General features: G+C 37.5%; 1 protein-coding gene across 1 annotated transcript; it reads right to left on the bottom strand.

The window, feature by feature from the left end:
* Positions 1 to 126: 126 nt before the first annotated feature.
* On the bottom strand, positions 127 to 27,153 carry LOC131775700 (cilia- and flagella-associated protein 337). The gene is made up of 37 exons (XM_059091829.2): positions 26,746 to 27,153; positions 24,504 to 24,557; positions 24,252 to 24,335; positions 23,606 to 23,671; positions 21,347 to 21,415; positions 21,044 to 21,160; positions 20,372 to 20,434; positions 19,785 to 19,867; positions 19,424 to 19,516; positions 18,909 to 18,954; positions 18,757 to 18,803; positions 18,016 to 18,069; positions 16,538 to 16,576; positions 16,144 to 16,244; positions 15,346 to 15,540; positions 14,589 to 14,631; positions 13,761 to 13,866; positions 12,936 to 13,011; positions 12,747 to 12,825; positions 11,431 to 11,530; positions 10,898 to 11,004; positions 10,239 to 10,318; positions 9,185 to 9,239; positions 8,952 to 8,997; positions 7,826 to 7,885; positions 7,241 to 7,321; positions 6,596 to 6,692; positions 5,386 to 5,478; positions 4,860 to 4,918; positions 4,480 to 4,549; positions 4,014 to 4,079; positions 3,601 to 3,640; positions 3,089 to 3,183; positions 2,466 to 2,641; positions 2,038 to 2,093; positions 1,391 to 1,456; positions 127 to 1,276 (listed from the first exon to the last, which is right to left on the bottom strand). The coding sequence occupies exons 1-37, from the start codon at positions 27,085 to 27,087 to the stop codon at positions 1,123 to 1,125; spliced, it is 3,258 nt and encodes a 1,085-aa protein (XP_058947812.1). The 5' UTR covers positions 27,088 to 27,153; the 3' UTR covers positions 127 to 1,122.
* Positions 27,154 to 27,950: the final 797 nt, after the last annotated feature.

Genomic DNA, 27,950 nt, shown 5'->3' with positions numbered 1-27,950 from the left:
ATAAACGGAAACCCAGTATTGCGCTCTAAAACCTTTCTAGGTATTCGCCATTGGCCAATCACGAACGTGATATTTTGTTGAGAATATACTGAGATCCAGCTCGTATGAGGCCAAGAGAGATTTGACTCACATTGTAAAAAGAAATTTAATTTTTTTCAAATTTTACAAGTTTTGGACGGATTCACAGCTTGGAATAATTCTTCGGATTCATTTATTTACAATACGCTTCCCATCCAGCGATACAGAACACTCTTTCCTTATTAAAATTAATTTTTTTAAATACTATTTTGCCCGTAAATAAAGAAACGAAAATATTACACATGAAAAGAAAAGATAAATACTCCTGTCGATTCTGAGCTGGCTGGCTTGAAAATTTACAAATTAAGCTTACTCAGGCAATTTTCAAACACTCAAATCGATATCGTTATCCCATTTAACACTGTGAAACTTCGTCAAACTTCACACTTCACGCTCGAGTATTGTTTAACTATGAATTATGAGCATCTGGGCAGTATTGTGTATTTAAAAAAATTCGCAAAATGCACTTCATACTGCTTCTGTGGACTACGAATCTTCATGTATTTTCGTAGTTGTCTTGTACAAGCGTTGCCTTACATTCATTTGTGGAGAGTTTTAAGGTAAAATTATTTGAAAATAGCCATGTACCACAAAATGAACGAAGAAGTCCTTTGACCACTGATATACGTATAACGGCACAATAAAAAAGTTGATGTGAGTTGAGAAACTTGATTTTAACCTCAGAGTTTAGTTGACTGAAACTACTAGTGTTAACAAAGTTTCAAGTTATGCGAGAGTGTCTGAAAACGAAAGCTACCGTTAACCGTGATATTCAAATGTACACGTAGTTAGGCGGAGTTGCGTTCCACTTGTCAAAATAAAATCAATTTCTGCATGTAAAAAGATTTAGACCATATTTGGAACGCAAAACTATAAATGACGAAACAGAAGATATTTAAGTGAATTTGAAGGTTATTTACAATATTTTCATTACAATAAAAAGACCAACCCTCTCCTTTTTTATTTAAAAAAACATCCAATCGTGTTAATTCCCTTCATTACATTTAGATACTAGCCGGTCACTTGGCGCTTTTAAAGAACTGTTTATATTGTGATATCAAAAGGATCATCGATGGATGAAGACGAGGGGGGGTTAGGGAGAGCAGGCGTATCTTCTAGTTCAAAGCACGTCAGAGTTTGATAAGCATTTGGTCCGCCAACATCTCTAGGAACTTTCTTTAACCTTTCATGACGCAATCTGCAACGAGAAGGAACATTCAATTCAATTTTTTTCATGGCATTCCCATGTATACCAAGTGGAGCAGTAACATCTGGTCTTGTAATCATTAGGATATTTCAGATAAATTCTCACCTCTTTCCGCATCCTTCCCTCCAAGGTGATTTCTTTAACTCTTCAGCGATAGCATGTTCGTCGATTCTAATAGTTCACATACAAATACAAATCACAGAAAAAAATATTAACGACAGACCAGGAGGGCCAAAAATATACCAACTACAGTAAGGTTATGATAAAGGAAGGCTTATTGGGGACCCGTCGTTATTTATCACAAGGGGGGGTGGTGAGAGGGATTTTGGGGGCATTATATGGTTATCAGGAGGAACGAGGGGATCAGGGGGAGGATCGGGGGGGGGCCGCTATAGAAAATTGACTGCCAAAGAGGGAGGACCATTATTAGGATTACTTTTGACAATTGATAGTTGTTTTAACAAGTTGGTGATGCACATTATCAGAGGACATTGTTCATAATTGCCGGCAATTTTGTCACTGAGGAAGGTATGGCTGGTTCCCCACACAACACTTATGCCGATTTTTTCTCATTCATAATTATACTTTCTTCGCCAAAACAACACCTGCTGAGACGGAACTTAATAAGATTACCAAACCAAGGAAGGTTATTATGGAGCTTACATAAAATTCTTCATTTTTTATTTTCATTTTCAGTCGCCATTTTGGACATGGATCTCCTCAAGCTGTAGTTATGAGCAACATCTACTTACACAAGCGGATCTTTTCCATGAGAACTGGAGAAATACGGGATAGGTTGAGAATCCAACTACAAAGAACAAAACAATGTTTCAATTTGGAATACTCTTCGTATTTAGAGGTGCTGTAAAGCTGTATGTGCATTTTGAGTTTACCATTTACAATGTTCGGTGAATGAATATGAAAAAAACGAGCGCAAACAGTAAAGGGCAAAGACAGAGGTCTGAGTATTGCATTGCGGCTGCCTTGTACCCAGACCCCTATCTACCGGGGAGGGTGCGCAAGGAAGGAATGGAACTCTGGGAGAGCTGTCTGGTAGGCTAGATGTTCAAGGTGCTTTACATCAGGCAAAAAATAAAACAGCACATAAAAAAGGTTACAAAAAGAGTGAAACTTGGTCAAAAATCGCAGCGCGGTAGCCCACTATTTTCCAGGCACTGACCTCGTTTGCTTTGTCGGATTCTTTGGTGTCATTTTGTGACGTAATTTCGTCAGGATCATTTGCTTTAGGGATGTGAGGCACAGTCTGAGGATCCACCAGTACATCATAGGGCGCCATTGGATGTTGGTAAGACACAGGGTTTGTTATGTCCCATATTTTAGGCTGACCAAGAGTACCTAGAGCACAAAGAGTTTAAATATACCGCTGTGATTTTTGTCGACGCCAAGCAAGATATCTATGAAAATTGGTTTGAGAGACGAAAGGATAAAATCAATAAAATCAACACTAAACAACTAGCAATTTGAAAAACAAAGTGTGAACCGCCGACACTTGAATGGAAGACGGATCGACAAGAAGAGTATTTATCACCCTACGCTCTTGACTTCAATGAATCAAATTGCTCTTACTGCGACGAAGGTATAAGAGCCAGTTTTGAATACAACTGGAAGAAAATCCCTGCGTCTGTCATCTTTAAGGTGACAGATTCTGCAGAGACGCTGAAGAACTAGTTTCTAAACTACAGGGGGGTACAAGGTATGCTGCGAAGGGTACTACAGGGGGGTACAAGGTATGCTGTGAAGACAAGAATCTTCTTCATTACAATAGAACGAAACAAAACATACCGATGAAATGTCCGTCCATGGTCCACAGTCTGACTGTACAGTCCAAAGACGCAGTCATCAACACGTCAATATTCCATATTTCCAGCGGTTCAAGGCTGAAAATTTACAAATAAAACATGTCCATGATGCTGCATTTTAACAGGCAAGTTTTCCTTACCAAGTTCGCATGTCGAGGAATAATTATTCGCTATAAGAAGAAAAATGTCAACTGAAGCATATTGTTAATCAACAACAAATTCCCAGAGCTAAAATGCGGCAGTGAGGAGAGTTGATACCTGGACAATAAATGTGATCAGGTTAAATTGGAGCTTTTCAGTTGTTGGATAACAGAACTTGCAACGGAGAGACTCGTCAACTATTCAGTCCATCTGCGTTCCCAAGGGGAAAGTATAATTGATAATTTGGTTGTTCACAGATGCCTTAACCATGGAATTGCTTCCCGTTTCTAAGACTCATGGTTCCTTCACAGTTGAAAGAGAATTGAAAAGAAAAAAGAAGAGAGAATTGCTTACCTGGTGATGCTCTGCACATGTGCACGCCAAAAGAATAGACCTACAGAAACAGAGATAACATAACTCTTAACTTAAAAGAACCATGCAATTTTGATAACTATACGAAGGGGTAGGTTCACACACTCTCTAACGATTAGTAACACTCCATAGTTAAAACACGTTATTTCCTAAAGAATTTCAAAGTTATTTTACATACGAGCGCTTGCATAATTTTAGCCCCACAATTCAATGACGAATTCTTATTCTGAGGTGGCCTACCTAACAAAAAAGGAACCTTCGTTTCTGCACGATAGAAAGTACGTAATTAGGGTTATGATTCCCCATGAAGGCACACTCAAACTACACAAACTATCAGTTGCGACAGAAGGTCCTAGCTTGCAACTACTCGGAGAAAATCATTAAGTTCCACTCACGTTCCGGGGGTTTAGTGGTTTTTCCTCTCATACCGTAATCCTCGACATCCCAGACCGAGATGAAACCTGAAGAAATGAAAAGCCAAGAACATTTTGAGGATTAACAAGCCTTGAAACTCTTGGGCGACAGTATAGCCGCTGTTGGTTCTTTGCTACCAAAACAATGAAAGGAAAACTTATTCATCTTTAGTGGTAAGGAAAAGCATTTTGTACCTCCAGGATACCGTAATTGTCCACTGCCGTTTTGTTCCCCCCACCCACCCCCTCAAGTTCAAGATGTATCTCACAACCGAGCGGGGTGAATAGGTAAGAGGTGTGATAAATACGGAATACACGCACGGACGTGTTGCAATATTCTCCATACACATCGAAAGTCAAAAAATGGAATCAAACTACCATGACAAAACAAAGTCCACCATTACCGAAGCAACAACAAGAAGAACGACAAACCAAACAATCCACCAACCTGCTGAATCAGCGGTAATGAGTTTGGTATCGTTTGAAACCGACGTCAAGGTGGTGACACCATACTTGGACTGTGAACAAAAAAGAAGCACCATGAGCCTTTGTAATGTGCATGTCTAAAGATGAGATTAGGTGGTCCATGCCGACGGAACTAATCACGATTTGCGTATCATGAAACATGATACCACTCCTCTACATAACGTCAGATTTCCCTTCTAATCTTTCCATACCCTCATTATTAGCGGGAAGACTTGAGACGACTTAGTGAGAGGTTTGCCGGGGGTCTGGCACCAATAATCAGTACTAGACCCCTTGCAGACCCTTTGGCCGACTTGCATTGCACATTCACACGCTGGTGCCGAACGCTAAAAAATCGCTCACCGGAGAAAACGTAGCATAAAGAGTGCCACCAGTGTAAATATTCCAAAAGTGAATCAGCCCTAAGGAACAATAGCCACAATGTTAGTAGAGCATAAAACAAGAGCATTTCAGGGGGCACTTTTAATATCGGTAGCCTACAATTTGCGGAAAAGTTGATGTACACAGCATCTCTTTCATAATTAGGGATACCGCAAATGTACTTGACGGTGCGACACCACGAAGAATAAAAACAAACTAACGAACAAGAGAACACATCATTCAAGACAATCACTTATTTTTCAGTTTTGCACGTCCTCTTCTGCTTGGCAAAGTATAAAGCCGACAATAAGCGCCTAGAGTAAACGTTCGTGGTAAACTGGACAAAAAGCCAGAACTCTGAAAAAGATACCCCGTTTGGTCTAACGTCAAAAGGACGTGTAACCTTTATTAACATCTACGGGCTCAGCGAAATCACATTGTAACGGAGGATATCACCTTGGTCCTAACGATGAATGGGACAGATTCGTTCGATAACATATAGTAGTACCTTGTGGTCCACTGGCCACCAGAGTGGCAGCGTCTTTCTTCATTGCTCTAGCTTTCAAGAATATTATCTTACCAACAGCATTTCCTCCATCCACTGAGAAACAAAATAAGAGCATGAAATATGACCATTCAATTAATTCCGATAACCCTTGAAAGGTCAAGAGATTAGAGCAACTGCAATTGTCTATTCGTGAATTTTTTTTATCGAGTCTCAAAAATAACCCGACGCAATTTTAGTGTTTCTTTACTTTACACCACGATTAGTTTAAAAGCTCGCACCATCCTCAGTCAGAAATCGAATCAAAATCTAAAAATGATGACGATTTGTCGCTCGCTTTTCGTTCACTTATGTCCAGAAATGCACACAGTAACGAAAATGGCAGATTTTACGAAACGGAAGATTTTTTTTTCGTCGAATCGAGTGAATGTTCATGGATTTGACGATTTTTCGTCAAATTTGTGACAGCGAAAACAGCTTGGCGGAATTGATAATTCTGACGATTTTGACAAATTTTAGCAAAATTCGTCAAGGCGAAATTAGCTGGGCGGATTTGACGATTTTAACGAATTTTCGCCATTTTGGTTACTGCATGCATTTCTGGACTCTTTGCTTTATGCAGTTTGCGTTTTTTTATTTCGAGCTCTTATCGGCTCCTTGTGATATTTTCCTATGTTCTGATTGGTTGCTGGGATAATTTCGTTTGGTTTTACGTTATCTAACTGGGTTTTCAATAAAAGTCTATCATTAGCGGTCTTCCGCTTATGGACACTGAAGTTATTTAAACACCTGCTCAGCAAAAATGCACTCTGTACACGTAGAGTGGCACTGATGCCATTTATAAAAACCTGACATTAAGGAAGCAAACCCTTAAGTAAGTTCAATAGTCCATTTTACAGTTGCGTGCTTGGCTGCCAAGCCTTTGAACAGGAGTGAGGGTAAGGGTGTCCTTGTTATGATATAAACCTTGCTGCTTTTCAGATGTAGAATACTTTGTTATCATGCTTACTAGATACTGGTCTCTATCACCAGAAGGTCACCCTCAACCTCACTCCAAATCATAGGCTTGGCAACTAAGTACATAGCTGTACAGTGGCCTATTCAAGACTCTTTGGAAATCGTAGGAAATGTATGCTGCGTCCAGGTGAAAAAATTGTGTCTCGCCCGTTATGCTTGAAGTCGCCATAACCGATGGCTTTCTTTGCGTACTTACAGTCTTGAGAAGACAAATTCTCCCCGTTCTCTTTGGTCGCAAAGGGTGAAAATATGTGGCAAAATATATGCCCCGAAATCTGATTCCAGATGATGATCTATACGAAAAGAAAGATGGTACATGTACTTATGTGGTTATCATGACGGCAAAAACAAGAGCGACCAAAAAGTGTTTCATGAAATTTAAAAGTGATTTCAATATCTATGGTAAAGAATTTTGAGACTGCGTGCTACAGACCAAAGTTCCGAGCATAATATTCCAGTTGATGAAACTGTTTTTGTACTTAGTCGACTATGGAGGCCATGAGCTATTGTACACGGAACGAGGACAACATAGCCAACAATTCTTGAGCTATCAATTGTGCCATTGAGGATTACTGTCTTTGTCTATTTTCTTTTTACGTGTTAAGGTTAAAACATGTTAAAGACTGTGAAAGCTGTTCCAAAGAACATGAGCTGATACGAACTCCAGTCCAGGTTGTTCGAAGGGTGCCAAGTTAATGTAATTCTTTGGATTCCGTTGGACAGTGCCATATTTTTAATAAACAGTTCTCCGCCGGATAGCAATTTATCTGATGGATAGCGTTATCCACCCTTAAAACAGATTGGCCATAATTTGCTATGAAACTGAATTAAGTGGTTGTACCTCGCCGTCATAACTAGAAGTTGCCAGAAGGTTTGGTGGACTAACTGCTATCGACAGTATATCTTCTTTGTGGCCGTTGACCTAAATACACAGATAAACAAAGGAAAGGTGTAAAACGCAACGTTTGCGACTATTATAATTGTTGGAGACAATTTTAAAGAGAAAATATGCTCCACTATCGAAAAGGATATAAACCATTTTACTTTTATTTTTTTTAACAACGTTTCGAAAGTGCAATAAAATGAATTAAATGTTCGACAATAAGACACCGCCGTTGGAACATCCTACTAGCCGCACATCTAAAAACCTCAACGCGCTATTCACAAACAGCTGCTGCTGCGGGTGGCGTGAAAAAATGTTTAAGTTTGAATCAAGGGTTCCTCCTTGTTTAGCTCCTTGTCGTTCAAAGACATTGACCAGAACTGAAAAAGGACGTGAGAATCTTTAACGAAATTGGTGAGCGGCCAGTTTACCAAGCAAGAATCAATAGGGTAGCATCCGAAGTCGAACTTAACACATTTGAAAGTAATATACGAAAGGTCAGGTTTCGTGTTCTGGTGTGTTGTATGGTGTAAATAAACTTACGAGGTCGTCTTTCCAGTAGGCATATGGATGCTGCACGTGATGAAAATCTTCATTATCATCCTGTTGGAAGATGTCAGAACAACATTATCAACGCAGAATTATATAATAAGCTGCATTATATACGTAATTCGATTGGGTCATATTTACGATCTACTGAAAGACAGACGCAAAGATGCCGTAACCATTGTTAACTTTGCTTCTCTATCATATAAAACAAAAAGATTTCATGTTGCTATGCGGCATGCGTCTGTTCTGAAATAAATCAGATAAGACGTCAAAACGAGGAAAGAACATCAATAAAACACTAGGCTGCGCCTCATGATATGTGCCCTTTTTGGTTCTTATTTCGACTGCGCCTCATGATATATGCCCTTTTTGGTTCTTATTTCGGCTGCGCTTCATGATATGTGCCCCTTTCTTGTTCTTATTTCGGCTGCGCCTCATGATATGTGCCCTTTTTGGTTCTTATTTCGGCTGCGCTTCATGATATGTGCCCCTTTCTTGTTCTTATTTCGGCTGCGCCTCATGATATGTGCCCTTTTTGGTTCTTATTTCGGCTGCGCTTCATGATATGTGCCCCTTTCTTGTTCTTATTTCGGCTGCGCCTCATGATATGTGCCCTTTTTGCTACTTTTTTTAGCTGCGCCTCATGATATGTACCCTTTTTTGTTCTTATTTCGGCTGCACCTCATGATATGTGCCCCTTTCTTGTTCTTATTTCGGCTGCGCCTCATGTTATGTGCCCTTTTTGGTTCTTATTTCGGCTGCGCCTCATGATATATGCCCTTTTTGGTTCTTATTTCAGCTGCGCCTCATGATATGTACCTTTTTTTTGTTCTTATTTCGGCTGCACCTCAAGATATGTGCCCTTTTTTGTTCTTATTTCGGCTGCACCTCATAATATGCGTCTTTTTTTCGTTCTTATTACATCCCAACGTCATCTGTGATCTATTGTTACGGACGCACGGCGACATGGGATGTATGTGTTTAACAGAGTGAATACAAAGCTCATCACAGATTGAAGCTCATTATTGGCCTCCACAGTTTTTGGTGCCGCGAGCGCTGTGGGTAGAACAACCAGCTACAGAAGCTAATGCATCGTATTTAATTTCCAAAAGTCACTTACGGAAAAAAGATTTATTCTTCTGTCCCAGCCGACAGAGATGATATATCTGTAATAAAAAAGACAAAGGTAGTACGTATTGGTGTCGATGGTTAAATTTTAAAGGGAAATGTCCAAGCTCATAAGGAAAGTCGTGTAATTTTTTGTGAAGCGTTGTAAACAATCTCTCCAACACAAAAACGAAAAAACATAAAATGAGAAAAAACACAAAACAAAACAAGAATGTTTTACTGTACCTGTTTTTATTCAGTACTAAGTAAGTCAAATCTGCCACTTCGTCCACGTCACTCTCTGGCACCAAACGAGAAAAAAAAAATTGTTATGAATGAAGGTTTTTACCAAAGGCAACACGTTAGTAACACATACATGTACAAGCATGGCTCAGTTCCACGATAGTTTCTACTACGTTGATACCAGCTACTGGCCAACAGCCACACATGCACGATATTGAGGCGGGTAAACAAATTGTCAGTTAACAAGCTGTAGCACCGAGTAGCGAAGAACAATAAAGCAGTTTTTCAACTAAGTGCGGGAAAGTGATCCATAATTCCAATAGTCGTGCTTTATGCCGCTCTCTGATTGGTCAAGAAAACTCACACCACCCTCTTAATCGATCAGATGCAAAACTGAAACCAATCACGACTTAGCAGGGCGTGAAATTAACTGTTTTTTTCTGATAGCCACTTGGCTCTTAAATTCTTCAAAGTGGTAGCCAATTCAAAAAAAGTTGGTCGCCATTTTCAAAAGCAAACAAAATCTTTCTTTACGCTGTCAGCGTTCTAGATAGACCCTCCAAAATTAAGTTAGGGAAAAGATCTTTAACATGCTACAAAGTGGACACTAGGATGGATGATATACAACTTTCTGCAGGCTCATCTAAATCCAAGATGGCGTCTAGTTATCGATCGAGATGCATGTGCTACGTTTTGGAAACAAACTTAACGAGGAAGTTTGCCGCGGATTTATCTTTGCAAATCTTTTTAATTCACTATATCTCTTGGTAAGGTTATGATGAAACGTTCTAGTCGCCAATTTGGCGACTGACTTTCAGGATTTGGTTGCCAAAGTGAAAAATTTAGTCGCATTGGCGCCTGTATTAGGCGCAATTTCACGCCCTGCTTAGTCACTAATGCCTCAGGCAGCTTCTTGATTTTCCTTTACTTTCTCATAGTTTCTTTGCAATTGTGTCACAACCTCCCACCCTCACACCTTCAGAAGTTAGGTAAGAGTGGCGATGAGCTCGGAGCAAGACAGTGCGATTCAATGCAAGTTGACTAACAGAAGCCTAACCTTTTTCTAGTGTTCTTAGACAGTGGCCATTGTTGTAGTTCCATATTCTAAGCCGGCCGTCCCTTCCGCCAGTTATTAACCTGTGCAATGATAAGGAAAGGATGGTTTTAAACCTCAAGAATTCTGTTGAGTACCCTAACATTTCACGACCAAAGAAGTGATGCCCCCCAAACCAGGGGTCAATAATTTTTGTAGTAAATTAACACTATAGATGGACACTAAACATTTGTCACAAGTAAAGGACAAGAAGTTTCGAGGCCCAAACAGAGGGATATATCTTTTATCTGATGAATTCTAACTTCTTTGTTTGTTTCTCCCCTACTGCCTGGGTGTATCATGGGTTTCAATAACTTTTTCCATAAGCGGCTGTGCCCTAAAGCAAAATTCAAACGCGAGAGCCTGCTCGCGACTAAAGAGACGGCGGTGAGAGGTCTTTCAGGCGATGTTAGACTGCCTTTATTAAAACCCATGAGAGCGCACTTTTGACGTTTAAGTGTTCATTTGCAGTGTGGATGAGTGATACTAAAACCCTACCCGTAATACACGTGCAAGGTTTACACAAGAGTAAGTTTCGATTGCAAGAGGAAAACGAGGTTTAAAAACTGTTGAGTACCTTACCACGATGGGAAGATGTTGTTTGTCAAAAAGTATTTTCTAACCTTCTTTCTGTAGAGTCAAAGCTCATGCATGTGACAGCTTGATCTCCATGCGCTTGTGAAAACTCAAACACTGACCGACCCGTCTCCAAATCCCAAACTTTAACCACCTGAGGAGAGAAAATGTGAGTCAAGGGACGCAGGTTAGGAGACTGGCTCCGCGAGCGGGTAACATGAAGCAAAACCTGTGTTTTGTTTTGGTCATTCGAGTGGGCCTGACAGGCGAAATACCCGCTTTGATCTCACAGATTAAAGGAGATCCTTGCAGCCAGTTCGGTATACATACTTCGTAACTTGTGAGGAACTTTTTCTGCTAAAAGAATCTTTCTAGGCAGCTTTTACCGCAGCGGGCATCAAGAACCAAGTTTTGAGGATGATGAAGAATCAGACAAACTTAAAAATAGGAAAAAGAGAGAAATAAAAAAACCGCCGACGGGTTTCCTATTTTTTTGCCATTCTTTGGTATAGTCGTAAACCGTTGCATCATTTTTAGAAAAGAGAATTAATGTTAAGGAAGTTAATTCGTTTCAACTTACGGAATTTTCCGAGGCTGTGACGACATGTTTAAAGCTTTTGTTGTACTTCAGACACATCACTGGCTCCTTGTGGGTTGTTATCATGTCTTTTGAAGAACTTCTGCAATTCGAATTGAAAACATCTACCAGTTCAATGCAAGGTATATGCTGAAAGCCAAAAACGTTGCTACTAGACAAAGAATAGTGACTAATACAGCAAAGAAAACAACAAAAAGAAGACATTGTTCGTAGGTAATTTTGTACTTCCAGCTAGAATGTCTGACTTGTAAACAGTACAAACTTGCTATGTGTCGTGTCACGACCACGAAACATGATCAACAACCACGAATCTGGTAAGCTCTAAATTTTCTTCAAGTTAAGAATGCTTTCATACTTCAAGTATCAGTCTTACTGTTTAATATGTCACTATTAACACAAGTTAGGGTGAAAGTGAAATTAGCTTGTAGGTCAAAACGCCGATCACGCCTGGAATTATTGTTAGAGACCCTCTGCAAACAACCATGGCGACTGCAACGACAACGAAGTGATACAAAAGATTCAATGAGCGGAGCTAGGTTGTAACCCCAGATAACACTATCCAATGGATAAATCGCTATCCAGCGGAAGAGTGATAAAAAGTGCTCCGTTATCCACTGGATAGAGATTCATCCTGTGGATAGCATTATCCAACCTTTGAACAGCCCAGGCCTGAACAATAGACTTGTGCGTGCGTTTGAAAAGTTTGTCCTCTGTTAAACAGCAACATGAAATCACCGATTTTTGCGAGGTCCGAGAACGAGAACCCCGCGAGTAAATTATTTATATTTCTACTTGGTACTCAACGGTGCCCTCAAATTGTTAAACTGAAGACAAGGTCTGACGCTCTTTAAGATGATACAGTTATGGAGTCACGCGTGAAATTCTAAACAAAGATACCAGCACATTTATTGAATCAAAGTTTTCGTCGGAGTCGTCGTCAAGAATGCGTAAGGCCTCTACTATCCCAGTTTCCATCGCACGAAGCGACAAGAAGTATTGCTAATCCCCCCGGGATAGAATGCCAGTTAATTGCAGGTTACCACCCACCTCTTCCCCCCCCCCCCAAAGGAAAAAAAAAAGACCTTTGCATTAGCTTTTGCTGACAGTTTGCCGGTACATCATGTTTTCTTTTATTTTGATTGAGTACCAGCAAACTTTCAGTAAAAGTTAACTAAAATAATTCTGTACGAAGAGAAATCACTGAGAGAATATAGTCCAACAACGCAAAAGAACCAACAAAGGCCCGAACCAGGACAACTCGATTTGGGGATTAACCTACAGAGAAATGTTAAACTAACCTGTTCTTCAGAGGCAAAAGAGCTATTTGCTCAGATGTGGCAACAGCAAGACCTCTACTGGCGGAGTTGTAATGAATGGCTGACAATTCACAAAAAGAACATTTTTAGTTACAAGGTCAAGAGCAAGTAAAGAACCAGTCATTATTTTATATTTTCTAAATCAGTATACTTCTCGGCCCCAGTACCTACCCGCTAGATCTCCTCTAATCTTGTGTGCTTTGGGTCGTACAGTCAGCAGACAAGTGTGATCATGAAGATCCCACACCTGATCATTTAATTGGATCGCAACGTTAGCAATAAATACACAACAATGGATTGTCATCATTGAAACTTCGCTTGGTGGAAAGTATAATAACAGAAAATGGAGCACATTTCGATTTAGAGTCTAAATAAAAAACTGGCTCATCAGAACAAAGCAAAGCATTTTCTAGGGAACTTGAGAGAGACTTAGGTAAAAAAAAAAACAAGCGAACTGCTTGAAAGGCACGACAACGCGAGTGACCAAGTCACCACTGGTTTTGGTATAGAAACTGATTGGTTGAGAGAATGATTCAAGATTTCCGTTCCGAACAAAAAGCATAATAACACAAAACTAAAGCAACCCAGGTTACTAGACACTCCACTGAGTGTCGACAGTAATCCGGGACTTGTTCTGCAAAACTTCACTCGGTGATTGGTCCAGAAAACTCGCGCCACCCTCTTAACAAATCAGATTCAAAACTTAAACCAATCAGATTCAAAACTTAAACCAATCAGATTCAAAACTTAACCCAGCCCTGATTTAGTCATTCGCGCTTTCTCGCCTTTCCCGCCTCTTTTCCCGCTGTTTTAACTTGGAGTTCTAATTGGCTGATGATGATGTCAACCTTCATTCCAATAGGCTGCTGGGATTACTTGGTTTTTTGTCTTTCGAAACTGAAGTGAAAACTGCTCCAATGTTGAGACGTGATGATCACACAAAGTAAGTGGAAAACTTGTTTAATAAGGTCGGGACACCATGCTTTGTCGCCATACCTTGACAGTTTTGTCCGTAGATATACTGAATATTCTGTCATCTTCTGGGCAAATAAACAAATGAAAAATCGGCGCCGTATGTCCCCTTAAAAGACCCGTCGGTTTACTAATAAAAACAACAAACAAAATAACATCCTTAATCACGACTTAATCAGCAACTAACAAGCTGCAACTCAAAGGATTGATAGAAATTGATGAGGGTGTGTGGCAGGGGAAGGCTCTCAAACATTTGGGTTAGAGTTGGAAGAAAAAGTTTACTTTTGCAATTACAAGGGTCTCAATAACTTTTTCCATAAGCTGCTACGGATGGTGTTATAGGCGGCTGTGCCTGATAAGGGGCCGTAAGACGAAACCAAAACATGAAAGCCAGCTCGCAGGATAAACAGACCGCGGTGAGAGGTCTTATAATCGGCAGAAGACCTCCCGCCGGTAAACGGCTTTTACTGAAACCCTTGAATTAATCGAGTTTGAAATACGCAAAATTTGGAGCTGCTCGCGGGTTAAAACTAACTGAAATATTCTGGGTGGCCAGGTGCTAATGAGCACTAACATTCTTTGTAAAATTTCTTCTTTTTACCATCGTGTGGCTGAGAGAAGTTTAGATGTATCGAACTGACCATTAGAGAGAAATATAAATATGTCCTAATATTTCGATGATTCAGTACCAACATTTTTGTAGCTTGATAGGAAAACGAAGAGCTCATGTTAATAAGCAAAAATATGCAAACAAACATCCTCCTATGGAAGGTAGGTTTCTTGGCTAAAGATCCTATTTGAACATAGAGCGTTGAATACAAATTATCAATCTTAAATGAGAATGGTAAATACCTTGGAACGTAAGGGTTCCACATTCGCACAAGTCTGTCCATTCCTTCAGGGAGAGAAAAATCGATTTTAGTGAGTAAGAGATATTATAAGTACATGCTCCAATAGCTTTAAGATCATAATTCAACAGTTTAAAACTTCGTTTGAAAACTTTTAACTACAAAGTGCCTTACCACAAGCTTTACGTCTTGTAAACTAAATATATATGCGTGGCAAATATGGCAAAACATCCCTTAAGGACTCTCGAACGATTTAAATCATTGGTGTTAGGGGGTTTAATCACTTGAGTTAAGTCAAATCAGTTTAAATCAGCACGCCTTACGTTAAATCGCTGTGTTCTCTTCACAGTGCGTCTCTCCTCCTGGGGTATGTTCCAACACTTATAAGTAGACCATTAGGGTTGTACAAGACACAGAGCAATTTCTAATTGATTGTCGTAAAACAAAACCAAGTAATCACTGCAGCCTGTCATAACAAATGTTTGCGCCATAAGCAACCAATGAAGACTCAAGATAAAAACAGGCAAACTACCAAAAGCGCGGGAAAACACGGGTGACCAGGTCACCTTTAGTTTTCGTTTGGCGTCTGATTGGTTAAGAGCATGGCACGAGTTTTCTAGACCAATCACAGATCGAAATAAAGCAGAACCAAAGTAATCCCGGGTTACCTCCGACACTCAATTGATATTACACCCAGAAAAGGCACAGACAGTATCACAGACATAATACAACATCAGAAAAGGGTTTAAATTACGCCCTACCTCCAGTCACAATAACATTTTTCTCTTTGCAGAAGTCAAATGTTTTGACTCCTTTGTACACTTTGAACACTGTCTGGTCACTGTCTGCCCGTCTCCTTGGCTGCATGTCACGGGAAGTGAAAGTTTGAATTTTCTTTGAAGCACCGGTGGAATCTTTTAATTGTGATTCTACATGAGTGCTCCCCATTGTTTGACCTGAAAACAAAGAAAATCTTCTTTCACTCAAAGACCGAGCTCACAAGCTACCATCTTTCTTTCAAAATTTGCTCCTAAAGTTAAGCCAGAACGCAGCACGAAGTCGTTATATTATCATGGCTGTGATTATTTAACAAAAGTAATTTGTGACTACTTTAATTTCTAATGCCATTTCATTTTTCAACCACAGACTATCTTTTAGGTAAAGTTTGCTTTCTATGCGTTAGTAAACAGTAAAAACACCAGTAGAGTGTGGGGAATATAGTTGCATTGTGAAATCAAAATATGTCCAGGATTCAACTTCAAAAATAACCAACCCTGCCTCAGTCGAGTCTCAGTTTCTCTCTCTCTAGTGTGGCTTTTGAGTCACTTCAAAAAGATCTACAGCGATTTAGTTGGGTTCCTCAGTTCCTCTTCCCATACAGTTTAGGACCTCGCCTCACAAATGAGTTCCCAGTGGCTACACTAGCCTAACACGTGACCGCAAAATCGGAATCGGAATTGGAAAAATCGGAATCGACTCCTCACCGGGGCGCGGGGAGAAGTAATAACCTCAGATTTTATGTATTGTCAAACGTGTGACAGAACTGCTAGGTAACTCACCAATAACCAAAGCTGTTTCTGGGTGATTTGAACAAGATATAACGGCTCTCAAAGAGTCATAATACTTCAGCTGGGAAACCCAGTCTTCGTGCACTTTCCACCTAAAACAGAAACATCAGAAATCCAACAAATTGGTTTGGTCCCAAACATGCAAGCACGAAATGCCAGAAATACCATACAAAACGCCAGTCTTCCATACAAAAAAACTATCAGTTGTAAACAATAAGGGATTGAGTTTGTTGCAGTTAAGGTAAATTACATGTATGTTTGCGAAATCCGACAATATACCAAATGTATATTTCCTCTTAACAAAGCTTTTATGAAGATTACGAAACAATGTCCTTCATTCAAACAGTACTGCAATATCTATCAATAAAACAGCAGATAACTCTACCTGATACAGGTGAACCTGGCATTTTCCGAATTCACAACACTGAAGCAAGAAAGAAAACCAAGATTAAACACCAGAAACTAGGAACAAACTACACAAAGTAGCCGTCAGTGTTGAATTAGTGACATCATATTTTCTTTTCAGTTTGAGACAGCTCTTCAGTACGGGGGTAATTTAAACAAAATTAAGCACTTTTGCTACAAGAAACGAATCACAATGCCAAACAAAGTTATCTGGTTGTGCCAAAGAGTGAGTCAGTTTAAGGCAAGCAAAACTGGCCAAGAATTTAGATGGTTCTAGTTTCCTATAATTAGGCTCCTTTTGTTCGAAAGGTGGATAACGCTATCCACTGGATAAATCTCTACCCGCTGAATAGCGATTTATCCGGTGGATAGCGTTATCCGCACTTTGAACAAACAAATCTGACCCAGATTGGTCAGTTTTGTTGGAGTTACTGGCTCCATGAAAAGCTAGATAGTGAAACTATTAGCTATTGGAAATAATTTTGAATGAAGTCAAAGATTTTTCAAAGATTTTTGTCAGGATCCTCTATAAGATCTTCAAAGTTCCTCATGAAGATCTCTAAAGATCATCAAGGATCCTTCTAAGATTTTCACCGGGGGTAAGCTCATGATCCGTCCACACAGTAGTAAAACTATAATTATTTTAGACTAGCAAAATAGTAATTGAAATGGACAAACGTAACACTTATTCAAATATCATCTTGATAATTTAAAAAATATATATATTAAAGCGTCGATCAATTCTAGGCTTCAACATCCCCCCCCCCTCCAGGCAACCCACAGGCATTTCACTGTTGCCTGTGCACAAGGGGTGAGGAATTTTAAGCTTACCTAGCTGGGGTAGGGAATTTGAACTGGAAGTGTCGAGTATTTTCAGTGGAATACAAGTGTTAGATCTTTAAATATTGAGGTTTTTAAGGCAAATAGTTTACTTATGCGAGCAAACGACCAAGAAAAAAGGTCTACAAGGTCTAGGTTTTAACACTAGATCAATGAGTAGAAAGTCATGAATGCTGATTTCACCTTTTCCAAAAAAAATTGGGTGGGGCATTTCAATAAAATTTTTGCCCCAGTGGATAAGGGGGCGGAAATTTGAACTAACCAATCTTAGAAAGTTCAAATGTCTGAGGAGTTGGCCAGGGGCAGGATGTTGAAACTTTGAATTGACGGATGCATAACCTCACTTACTTACTTAAACATGTACACAATGTATACAATTGTGTCACCAGCATGGAACACAATAGGATAAGAGTCCTCATGAAAAATCCAAACTTCAAACCTTCATATTTCACACTCTGATGCTCTACCACAGAGCTTACAGAAACTTTATGGTGTGCTCAGAACCATTACTATATAAGTGTATGTGACTGCAACTGTGACAACTGTCCTGAAAGCATTATTTGATTAAACAGAATGAAATGCAATTTAACAAACTTGATGTGCGATTATTTCACGTACCTATCTATATTTACACTAGCTATCCCTTCAACTTTTGGCATTTTCTTCCAATTTCTGTAGAAATTAATGAAGAAAAATGTTAAATTTGTTAAATTTAACAATCCTCAGGTTAGTAGGTAACACTCAAAACCATCGCAATAACTAATTAAAAATAAATACCTTACAATAAAATAAGTTCTTTGTTTTATATTTTATGTAATGTTCAAATATTGTGTATCTTCTTGAACAAAAGACAAATTCAAAACACACCATGCACCTCTACACATACTTAAAAATTCATCACAAAGCCAAGAAACCTTACATTGTGATACAATCATGTAGCAGACAATTTTTTTAAAACATGCTGTCTGTCATTTAATAGAAGCAAGAAACTTATTTGCATTAATTGAATTAAAAAATACATTTTAAAATTTTTTTGCCAATCTACTTCCAAAACTGACAATCTGAATCCTTAATTTGATAATTATTTAAAAAAAAGAAAACTCTTCTTCAACAGAGAGTGTTTCTTTCATCTCTGAAATTTATGTCTTTCACCCCTAAGAGTGACTGGCATCTAATTTATCCCCTGAATCACAGAATAAAGGAAATGAACAAAAACAAAAGAAGTTCTTGATTGTTGACAAATTCTCATTGTTGGCAACTTAGGAAATGTGCAGATAACAGTATATAGAGAATATCCATTTGGATCTCATGGTGTTGAGGCTTTAAGTCTGAATAGCAAACAATACTCAAATGTGATACCTTAATGTTTCCCCTACAGAGGTCATGATGAAGATATTTACACATCCCTAAAAGGATAAAAATCACCATTCATCACTCATCTACATCATCAGTAACAACCATCATGATCATTTGGACTTTTTTAGCTTTTCATGCATCTATGATGAAATTACCTGGCTGTCTCCATAAAGAATAATACATTCATCTTGTCCTGTTGAACTATATGTAGTGAAAGAGAAAAAATGACCATAAAAACTACTCTAAACAGCTTTTCTAACCTTGCATATATGTTTAATATTCTACTGAATGTACTATATCAACTGACTAAATTGTTCTGTTTTTGTTTTCAAGAGGAACACAATCATAGCTACATGTATCAAATTATTATGAGCCCATATGGAACATGTTTTTTTGGCAAGCAGAAGCAAGTGTGAGGCATGTGTGTGAAAAAACATCAGAAGCAAAACAAGTCTTTGCTTGCCATTCATGTTCTCCACACACTCTTTTTGCAGTTGCTTCCCTTTGCCTAAAAGAGGCAAAATATGCCCTGTTCAGAATGCTTTATAACTTAAAAGCTAATTGTCAAAAGAATGGGACAGCTCTCCTTTGATTCATTATGCCCAGCAGAGTCTAATGGTCATACAAGACACCAAAACAGGTGACGATGAAAGAAGTTGTTTTTACTTACCAATAATCAAGTCTAAGAGGAGTAGTCTCCAGACCAGTAATTTGACAATAAGGCTCAAATGTTGATAATTCAAAAAATTGAATTTCCCTATCCCTACAGAGAGAGAATTATGTCACTCAAAAGTTATTCTAAAACAAAAATACATGTAATTACATAGTGCCATAATTTTTGTTAAAATTTTGAAAATCCCAAGGAAAAAAAATTCCTCACTTGCAAATACAGAGTCCTCATGCAGTTAAGATTCAGAAAAAAATCAATCTCATATAAAAATTTGAACAAATACAGTCTGAAGGTTTAATTGTGTACATTCATGTTACTCTACATTTCTTTCATAAAACAAAATAAATAAAACAAAACTTACCCTGTTGAAATAATAAATTTGTTAAATTGAGGCATAAGAACAAAATCTGTAATCCACTTTGTCTTCTTTGTTGAGCTTTCAAACTAAAAATGGCCAGCACAAAATGGGATAAATTCACCTAAATAGAACTCTAACTTATCATTTTACAGCACGATATCAAATGTATTGAATAAAACAACTTTATTGATGAATTGTACCATTAAGTTAGTTTAAATTAATTATCCTTCTTAATATAAACAATCTTTCTCATACTTCATCAGTCCTTAAAATACAATTTACACTAACCAATGGCACACTGGAATTCACTAGAGTTTATTAGCCAGATGCCTAACTGTGCCAATCACCCTATTTACCCCACCCGCTTCATCCCCATGGAAAACATTTTTTTTAGAATTAAAGATTTGGAAAAAAAACCTCAAATGAGAATTAATACCAGAAGAAATATCGCTGATTTGCATGCATTATTTGTCATGATCAATATTTTTCCCTCTTTGCTTAAAATGTAAAACCTAGCTTGGATACTTTTCAGTGTACTTATTTCTCATTGAACCACAGACCCTAGACAACATGGTACAAGTAGTACTCACATGAACTGCATGTTTCATTCTTTTAAATTCCAAATTTTGAGACCAAAATGAAACAAGGCCATCCTGTAAAGACAAAACAAGACAATTTCATTACATTACTGTACTTCAAAACCACTACTTACAGTTAAATAATTAAGTGAGAAAGTACTCAGAGATCAAAATTACTTACAATAAAGGCAAATAATGTATATGATAACAACCAAGACTCAATAAATTCTCCTTGGATTAAATGGCATGTCTTATTCAATGAGTTTTGTAAAACCAAATCATGAGCTTCTTTAACTAGTTGGTGGTCGTTTCCTTTATTCCCAAGACCTAGTGCAATGTTTGATTCAGGGTGATATTGTGTGAAGAAATAAGATGCAAGTCACTCTCAGGGTTTGAAAGAAAATATCACAATGAGCAAACGAAAAATTAAGAAAATCAAGCAAATCATCTTAAGTGCAAGAATACATGAGCAACCAAGTGGTCAGAAAGAATAAGTATCCAGAGTTTTCCAGGGCAATCAAAGCTACTGGACAAAGAAAAGCAAAATCAATTGCAATCTTTCACCAACACAATCAATGTAAAAATTGCTCTATTTGACTTGAAGCTCAACCTTTTTTGGTATAGGTTAGGAATCCTTTATTAAATGTCTCCCACTCATGTGTTAAGCTATAAATATCCTAGCACCTTGCTAACAACAAGGAAGTTGTTGTCTGCTGTATGGCACAGTCTTATCACATGTTCTCTCTGAGAGGAATTGGAGTTTTCACTCATAGCAATAATTGCAGGGAGAGTAAAAGCAGTCTGTAAAAAAACAGGTCATAAAATTAATATATATGAAATATATATACATGATTGTGTAACGCTTCTGAAGTGACAAACATTTAACAGGCAGACAATTTGAACTCCACTTTACAAGTACCCTTCCACAAATTTCCTTGAAATTCGTGGAATAATTTTGAATACTACTAATAATAATTATTAACAGACCTCTTTAGATCGCAAGTATGAATCCTCTTTTTCAGCATATTCAAGTTGCATGAAAGTGCAAAATTCATCCTGATAGAGAAAGAAAGTAATATATAATCAAGTTAGAAAGAAAGAAGTGTCCAAGCACCAAATGCACAATGTGTGATGCTGCTACTGATTGCTAATGAATTACTTTGTATCCTCAATCCTTTAACTTCCAGAAGTGATTTAAACATAAAGATGTAACTTCTCCCTAAATGTATATGATCCATGTGTTATTCTGCCAACAGGCAATGACAGAGACTACTCAAAGTTATCTAGTAGAAGTTACTATCTTCAGCTGATCTAACACCAAATTGTCCAAACTAATTTACAAGGAAGTGTGTGGAGGGGAGAATTAACAATCAAATCTAATGGGAGTTAAAGGGTTAATTAAACAAAAACCCTGCTTACCAACACCTCTGACAGAAATAAGAAAATTCCACACAAAAATTCAATTGGTGATATTGGATAATCAAGGCGGCACAAAATAAGTCTCACTGTTTTTTTCCAATCTTCTGTTTTTTACAACTTTTATAGTTACTATCAGTAAGAGCTTGCAGTTGTTCCCTTGTTCTTGGACATTAATTTACATGCGCATGACATATCTGTAGAAAGATTTGTGTCATGCACACACACACACACACTCACACACATAAAACCTTGTTGATACAATTTCTCAGTCCCTTACGCATGGATCACCAGTCATATGCAAATGCAATTATATGCAAGGAAAAATTACACAGGTGAACTACCCTGAGGCAAATAAAAATGCAAACATGAGATCCAACACAAGATATGAAAAAAAATTTATTTTCTTGCACTTGCATTTGCTTCCCACATGTTTGAACCAGGGCAGAACAAACACAACATGAAAAACACAGGTTCCTACTTTACAAAAAAATTGTCCCAAATTTCAAGCCATTTAAAGAATAGTCTTGTTTGGAAAGATGTGACCAGAGAGGTGGGCCTATGTTTTATGAAGAAAGGTACATAAAAATGGCTTTCCACCCATTCAGCAAACAGTAAAAGCATGCATTATCTCCTCAGAGCTCTGTGAACAAAAACTAGAAACTTGATCATTGTCAGCCACTGCTATTGCATATCTCACTTTCCTTCCTTTTTGCTTGGAAGTGTGAACATAGCTTGCACTTGTATGCACGTGAAACTCACAAAAGACATTAAGTCTTTGTTATTAGGCAAATTCTATGCCATAAAATAAAAAGCGTTAAATAAGTAAAGAACATTGTCTTCTATCTGAAGTTTTCAAATTCAAATTGGCAAGATGGTTACTCAGACAAGATTATTAAATTTGTCACAAGCTTTGTATCCATCCACATTATGAATCACATTTTAAAAAATTATGTACAGCTGTTTCTCTCTTAGTTTGTAACTAGCAGATCACCCTCGTAATTTCAAATGTTTCTTGCAGTGAGAAAACAAGACAAAAAATGTTCATTCCTCATAAAATGGACACTTGATAATGCAGCCCTCCCACAAGATGAAAATAATTTTGTTTCTCCAGGACATCATTGTCTTTATCACATCATTCTTGCTATTTTTTCAACCCTTTTTTATTTCCTTTGAAAAGTTCAGAGGTATCCATGACCTAAAGTCAAAAATTAAAGCTGTACATTGACATTCAAAGTTTCATTTTTCTTATTTCATCGAGTTGTAAGAATTTTGATAAAGGAAATACAAAAAAAAAAAGAAATAAAACATAAAATTAAACAGCAAAAACAGATGTACATTATGCCTTTTGCTATTTATCCAAAACATTTAAAGCACCAGATACATGAAAACAGTTCATGATACAAAAAAAAATAATAATTTTTTAAACAGGGAAAAGATATAATGCTGAAAATCTTTTACCTGCAAGTTGTAATCATTGTCAAAACTAAACTCATCACCCTCCATGAATATACATTTCTCCTAAATCTTCCAGAATGGATTTTAAAAATGTAGTTTTCAGTGTTTAAATTTACATAACTGTGACGACTGGACAATATATTTTTTTTGCAATTACAAAACATTGGTGTTGGAAAAATTGGCAGATAGCAAAATATCACACATTTATTCATTAATTTAAAGGCAGGCAGACATGTAAATGAAAAAATATGTCACTCCTTTTAATTTGACACAATTGTTAGAAACACCAGTAATTAAAGCTAGAACAAATATTACATGTTACCTTTCCAAATTAACCAAGCAAATCAATTACAAGGGAGTACACAAACTCACCCAATTTATTTCACCATCAGATGAAGAATCTATTTTCATGAACAGAGCTGTAACCTGGTCTTCATTCTGTGTCCATGAAATTGGGAAAAAAAAGGGATGAAAACAAAAAAGAAAACATTATTAATATTACAAGTATTAATCATAACAGCTTAAACACATAGCTCAAAAAATAAATTAAATTTGTTGTGTAAGAACAATCTGTATCTCACTTAAGTTGGACAGCTTGTCTAGTTGAAGGGATAGTTTTTTACTAAAAAAACTCAGCCCCAGTTTGAATTAATAAAGGTGTATTTCCATTTTAGTTTGATTTAAAATTATACAGTATTATTCACTCAAGTAAGTTGACAGTCTTGACCTGAAACTCAATTATCAATCCTCAAAGGTTTCGAGCATCAAGGATCGAGAATTGAGGTTTGAGGCTCAATCTATTAACTAAAGGTATCAAGGCTTAAGAATTGAGGATCCAGACTCTCCTAGGACTATAGGAGAATCTTGATCTGCTGTTTGAGGAAACAATTTAATTCTCACATTCTGTTAATTGATCTATAGTCCTTGTATGCGCAAATATAATTCTGATCCATTAAATGAAGTTTTACCATAACTTTATCATGTACTTTAAAGTATGGCAGGTATAGCAGCGACTAACCTTGAATTGAAAATGAAACAAGTTTGTGATGACATCTTTGAACTCCTCTAAATCCAATGTTCCATTACCATCAGAGTCAGCTTCCTGTGAAGGAAATATTCACATTAGACAAAAATTTGTTTTGATAACAAAGTTAACACAGTATAAAATTTAAAGTCAATATTTCATCATCTAATCAGAAAGTACTTTAATTGGACTAATGAAAGTAGGGCACACAAAGACGAAACCAAGCAAAGAGACTGCAAATCTCACCTCAAAAGCTTGTCTCATCTTATTCAAATGGTCCAAAGTAATTCGGTCCTCAAGCTTGACAATAAGCAAATAAAAAAAATTCACGTGTGTTATGAAATAATTGCTGTCAACTTTTAAAAATGAGACTTATTAACTAACTTCATTTTAAATTAACTATTTCAAAGATAGCACAGTAGAGTGTTTAAGGTCCAAAGAACTTTATTTTATAACTTCTTTCTTGTTACCATGTACAACTACAAAAACCAACTGAAGGCAAAGTGCAAAGTACAGGTTGCACAGCAAATGTTTTATTAAACCCAAACTTAATAGGATCTCTATGGGTACACAATGCTCCAATCTAGCAGTCAGCCTAACATGAGATCCCAACAGTTTACTGTCTGAACCTCACATACACAGATGCAGCTTTAAGTTGTTTATATCCTTGATATCAAGTCATCCAGATTGATTCATATCTGAGTTGCAATGTTCTTTTTCAAATACACCAGCAGAAGCTACTCATTTTTGAAGCACCAGCTAGTTAATTAGATAAAGCAGTGAAATGCAGAACTTACATTGAAATACACCATAACCTTTGCCTGGAAGTGTTTTTTAAAATTATTTTATTTTATTTTATTTATTTATTTATTTTTTTATCCCTTTACACCCTAACGTCATGTAACGTCATCACATCTGACCTGTGTGTGTTTCAACATTTACAAAACACTTTGTTGGAAACTGTAGTTCTGAAATAGTGATGCTAAATATAGTTTGACATATAAAAATAATTGGCCTTTATGGGTCTACCATATCCTTAAATTTCAATCTAGCCCAGGAATAAGATATTATTGTAACAGCTAGACTTTTCTCACTTAACAACATACTTGAGATTATATAACATTCCTATTTGGTCATTGCTGACAGTATAAATATACGTAGGTTAAGGAGTGGAATCCATGATTTTCTCTTGCCACTCTCCAAAAAGTTAAGCTTTTTAAGAAAATCAAGAAAAAATTAATTTCTCCAATGTTTTGTTTGAGAGGAAAAATTTCCTTGAACTGCATACACATGCATTTAGTGATTTTTTTGAAAGATTCTTAATTTGCACTTAGTTGCAGAATATGCAATCACAGAAACTTTTAAAACATCACTCATACCCATACTCCCAAAATTCTTGTTCATCTAGTCTTGTTCATGTAGTTTCCCATTACTTGTTAGACAAGTTACAGATATTATGGTATAACAGTTGGTGAGGCACGGGTTTGAATCCTGCTCAACATCAATGTCTTGCATTTCTTTGACAAAGCACTCTACCCCTACAGTGTTCATTACCCGATCCTTTGCTCTAACCTGGGCCTAGTTATTCAAAAGGCAGATAAGAAAACATATTGCACTATCCACCTGGATCCAGTTGTTCAAAAGGCAGATATTAAGCTACCCAACAGATAGAGGGTTATCCTGGGCTGATAAGTGTTGACAAAGTGTAATGCATTATCCAGCAAGCTATCCAGAGGACAGTGCACATGTAATAATCACCCTTTGAACAACTGGTGCCAGATAGTGATTTATCCAGCAGATGGCAACCGAGATCAGGAGTGTAAATGGGCACTAGAATTCTCTCAGGAGGAAGTTGAGGTGGGGTCAGAACCTGTGAAGGACTGGCCAATAATTTCAAGGAAATTTTCAATACTCCTTGCTGTTATTATTCCATAGGAAAGAGGAGAAGCTCCAACAGCTTCGCAAATCAGCCTCACAAGCAGAATTAAAATTTGACCCCACGGAACTAGTGCTCATTAACGAAATCGGCACCTGCTTATTAATATGGTGAGACAGGGACAATCAATTATTTACATGGATCTCTGTTATTTAAAAACATATTGTGCAATTATAAAACAGTGCACCAAGATCGCGATTAAACAGCCACAACTAACACTTCAATAAATTTGCTATAAACTTAGAAATGGAATATGCTCAAGTACTCAAATACACTTAGAGGCACATGCACCAAAAGCATAAATGAGTGTTTACCTCGTTGAATTTTAAGCATTGAAATCAAATGTGCAAAATAAACCACAACGACGAGTAAGTTGTAATTAATAGAACTGAGAACGTCAATTATTTAAGCTATCACAAACAATTACCTCAACTCAACTTATAAATGCCGAAATGTTCCAATTTGCACTGTATTTTCTTGCGCGGAAGGGTCAAATTTCACAAGCGAACAATTCAACATTCAGCCTCTGAGCTATAAATTTATATAATTTACCTTAATCTGTTTAGAAACTCCGATGGCAGTAGTCGGTCTCTTGGGTTTTTCGTGCTCTTCCACATCCTCTAAGCCACCCAAAGTAGCCCTTCTCCCTTGCAATCCTTTGAAATCATTCTCGGGAATACCACCAAAAACTTGCCTTCCTTTGAACTTCGAAGTAATTGGAACACCAGGAACATGATGTCTCGATGTAACATATGTAGGATCGAGACCTAGTAAGTTTTTTCCCGGAGCAGTAGAAGGTCTTAGCTCGTCCAGTAAGTCAACAAATTCATGAGATTCCAGTGCCCCCGAAGCCGTGGAAGGGCGAACTTTCTTTTGCGATTTTCCAGGCGGCATTTTGAAACCTTCCACCGTTCGAACTATTTTGCTACTCGCACGAGCGAAAAACCGATCGTTAATTGGCTCGTTGGTTGCTAAGAACCCTTGGCAACCAGTTTTGTTCTGTCAACTATGATAATTTCGACTTAATTCCACTTAGAACAATTTTCTCACATCCTTCAGAACCCCATTCGATCATAGATATTTAGAACAACGGTAAAAACATGCAGCAGTGATTCAGACTTTTGCAATCTGCCTTAGTCTCATGCACCATAAAGCGAAAATTTGATGTGAATAGATGATTTCTATTTTTTCCGCTGGATCAATTTTTAATCCTTTAAAACACGAGGACACGTTCTCTTGTTTAAAGGGATTAGAAGAAAAGAATCGAAACCAGGGGCCAGTTTTTGCATCTCGGCGTATGTCAAAAATGTATTTGTAACTCTTAAGGTCATAGAAAGGAAACCTAGATGGGGTTTTTTTTTTTTCAGCTTTTGACGTAATATTAATCATGTTTTTGCTAAGGCGATAGCAAGTGTCAGAATTTTACTTAAGAACAGTGTCATTGTATTTTTTGGCATTGTAAACTGAACGAAAAATTGTTATTTTAAAAAAATGACACTAAAAAACATAAGAAAGAGCAAGCTAAAATGATTAGATCTAGCAAATTGAACACAAATGCAAAAATAAACTAAACACATTCGAAACTTGGCGTGTCCCCGTGTTTCGCAAGAATAATACATGAGCGCGCGTACAAAGAGAACTTCTCTTCGAGTGTTTAATTCGATAGCTCAGGAGTGGGCGCAGCGAACGAGTGAGATGTCGAGTTAAACACGATAAGAGAAATTTCACATCTACAAAAAACCATGTACTATTTTGTT

This window comes from Pocillopora verrucosa, chromosome 14, assembly GCF_036669915.1.
Source record: "Pocillopora verrucosa isolate sample1 chromosome 14, ASM3666991v2, whole genome shotgun sequence".
In the NCBI taxonomy this organism is placed as follows: Eukaryota; Metazoa; Cnidaria; class Anthozoa; order Scleractinia; family Pocilloporidae; genus Pocillopora; species Pocillopora verrucosa.
Note: the sequence above shows the minus strand (reverse complement) of the source record. Positions and strands in the feature narration are given on the sequence as shown.

Coding starts and splice junctions, on each gene's coding strand:
- LOC131775700 (XM_059091829.2), bottom strand. CDS start 27,087: ATGCCGCCTGGAAAATCGCAAAAGAAAGTTCGCCCTTCCACGGCTTCG. Junction 14,632..15,345: donor AAATGTTATTGTGACTGGAG/GTAGGGCGTAAT, acceptor CTCTCCCTGAAG/GAATGGACAGACTTGTGCGA. Junction 9,240..10,238: donor TCTAAGAACACTAGAAAAAG/GTTAGGCTTCTG, acceptor GTTTGGTGCCAG/AGAGTGACGTGGACGAAGTG.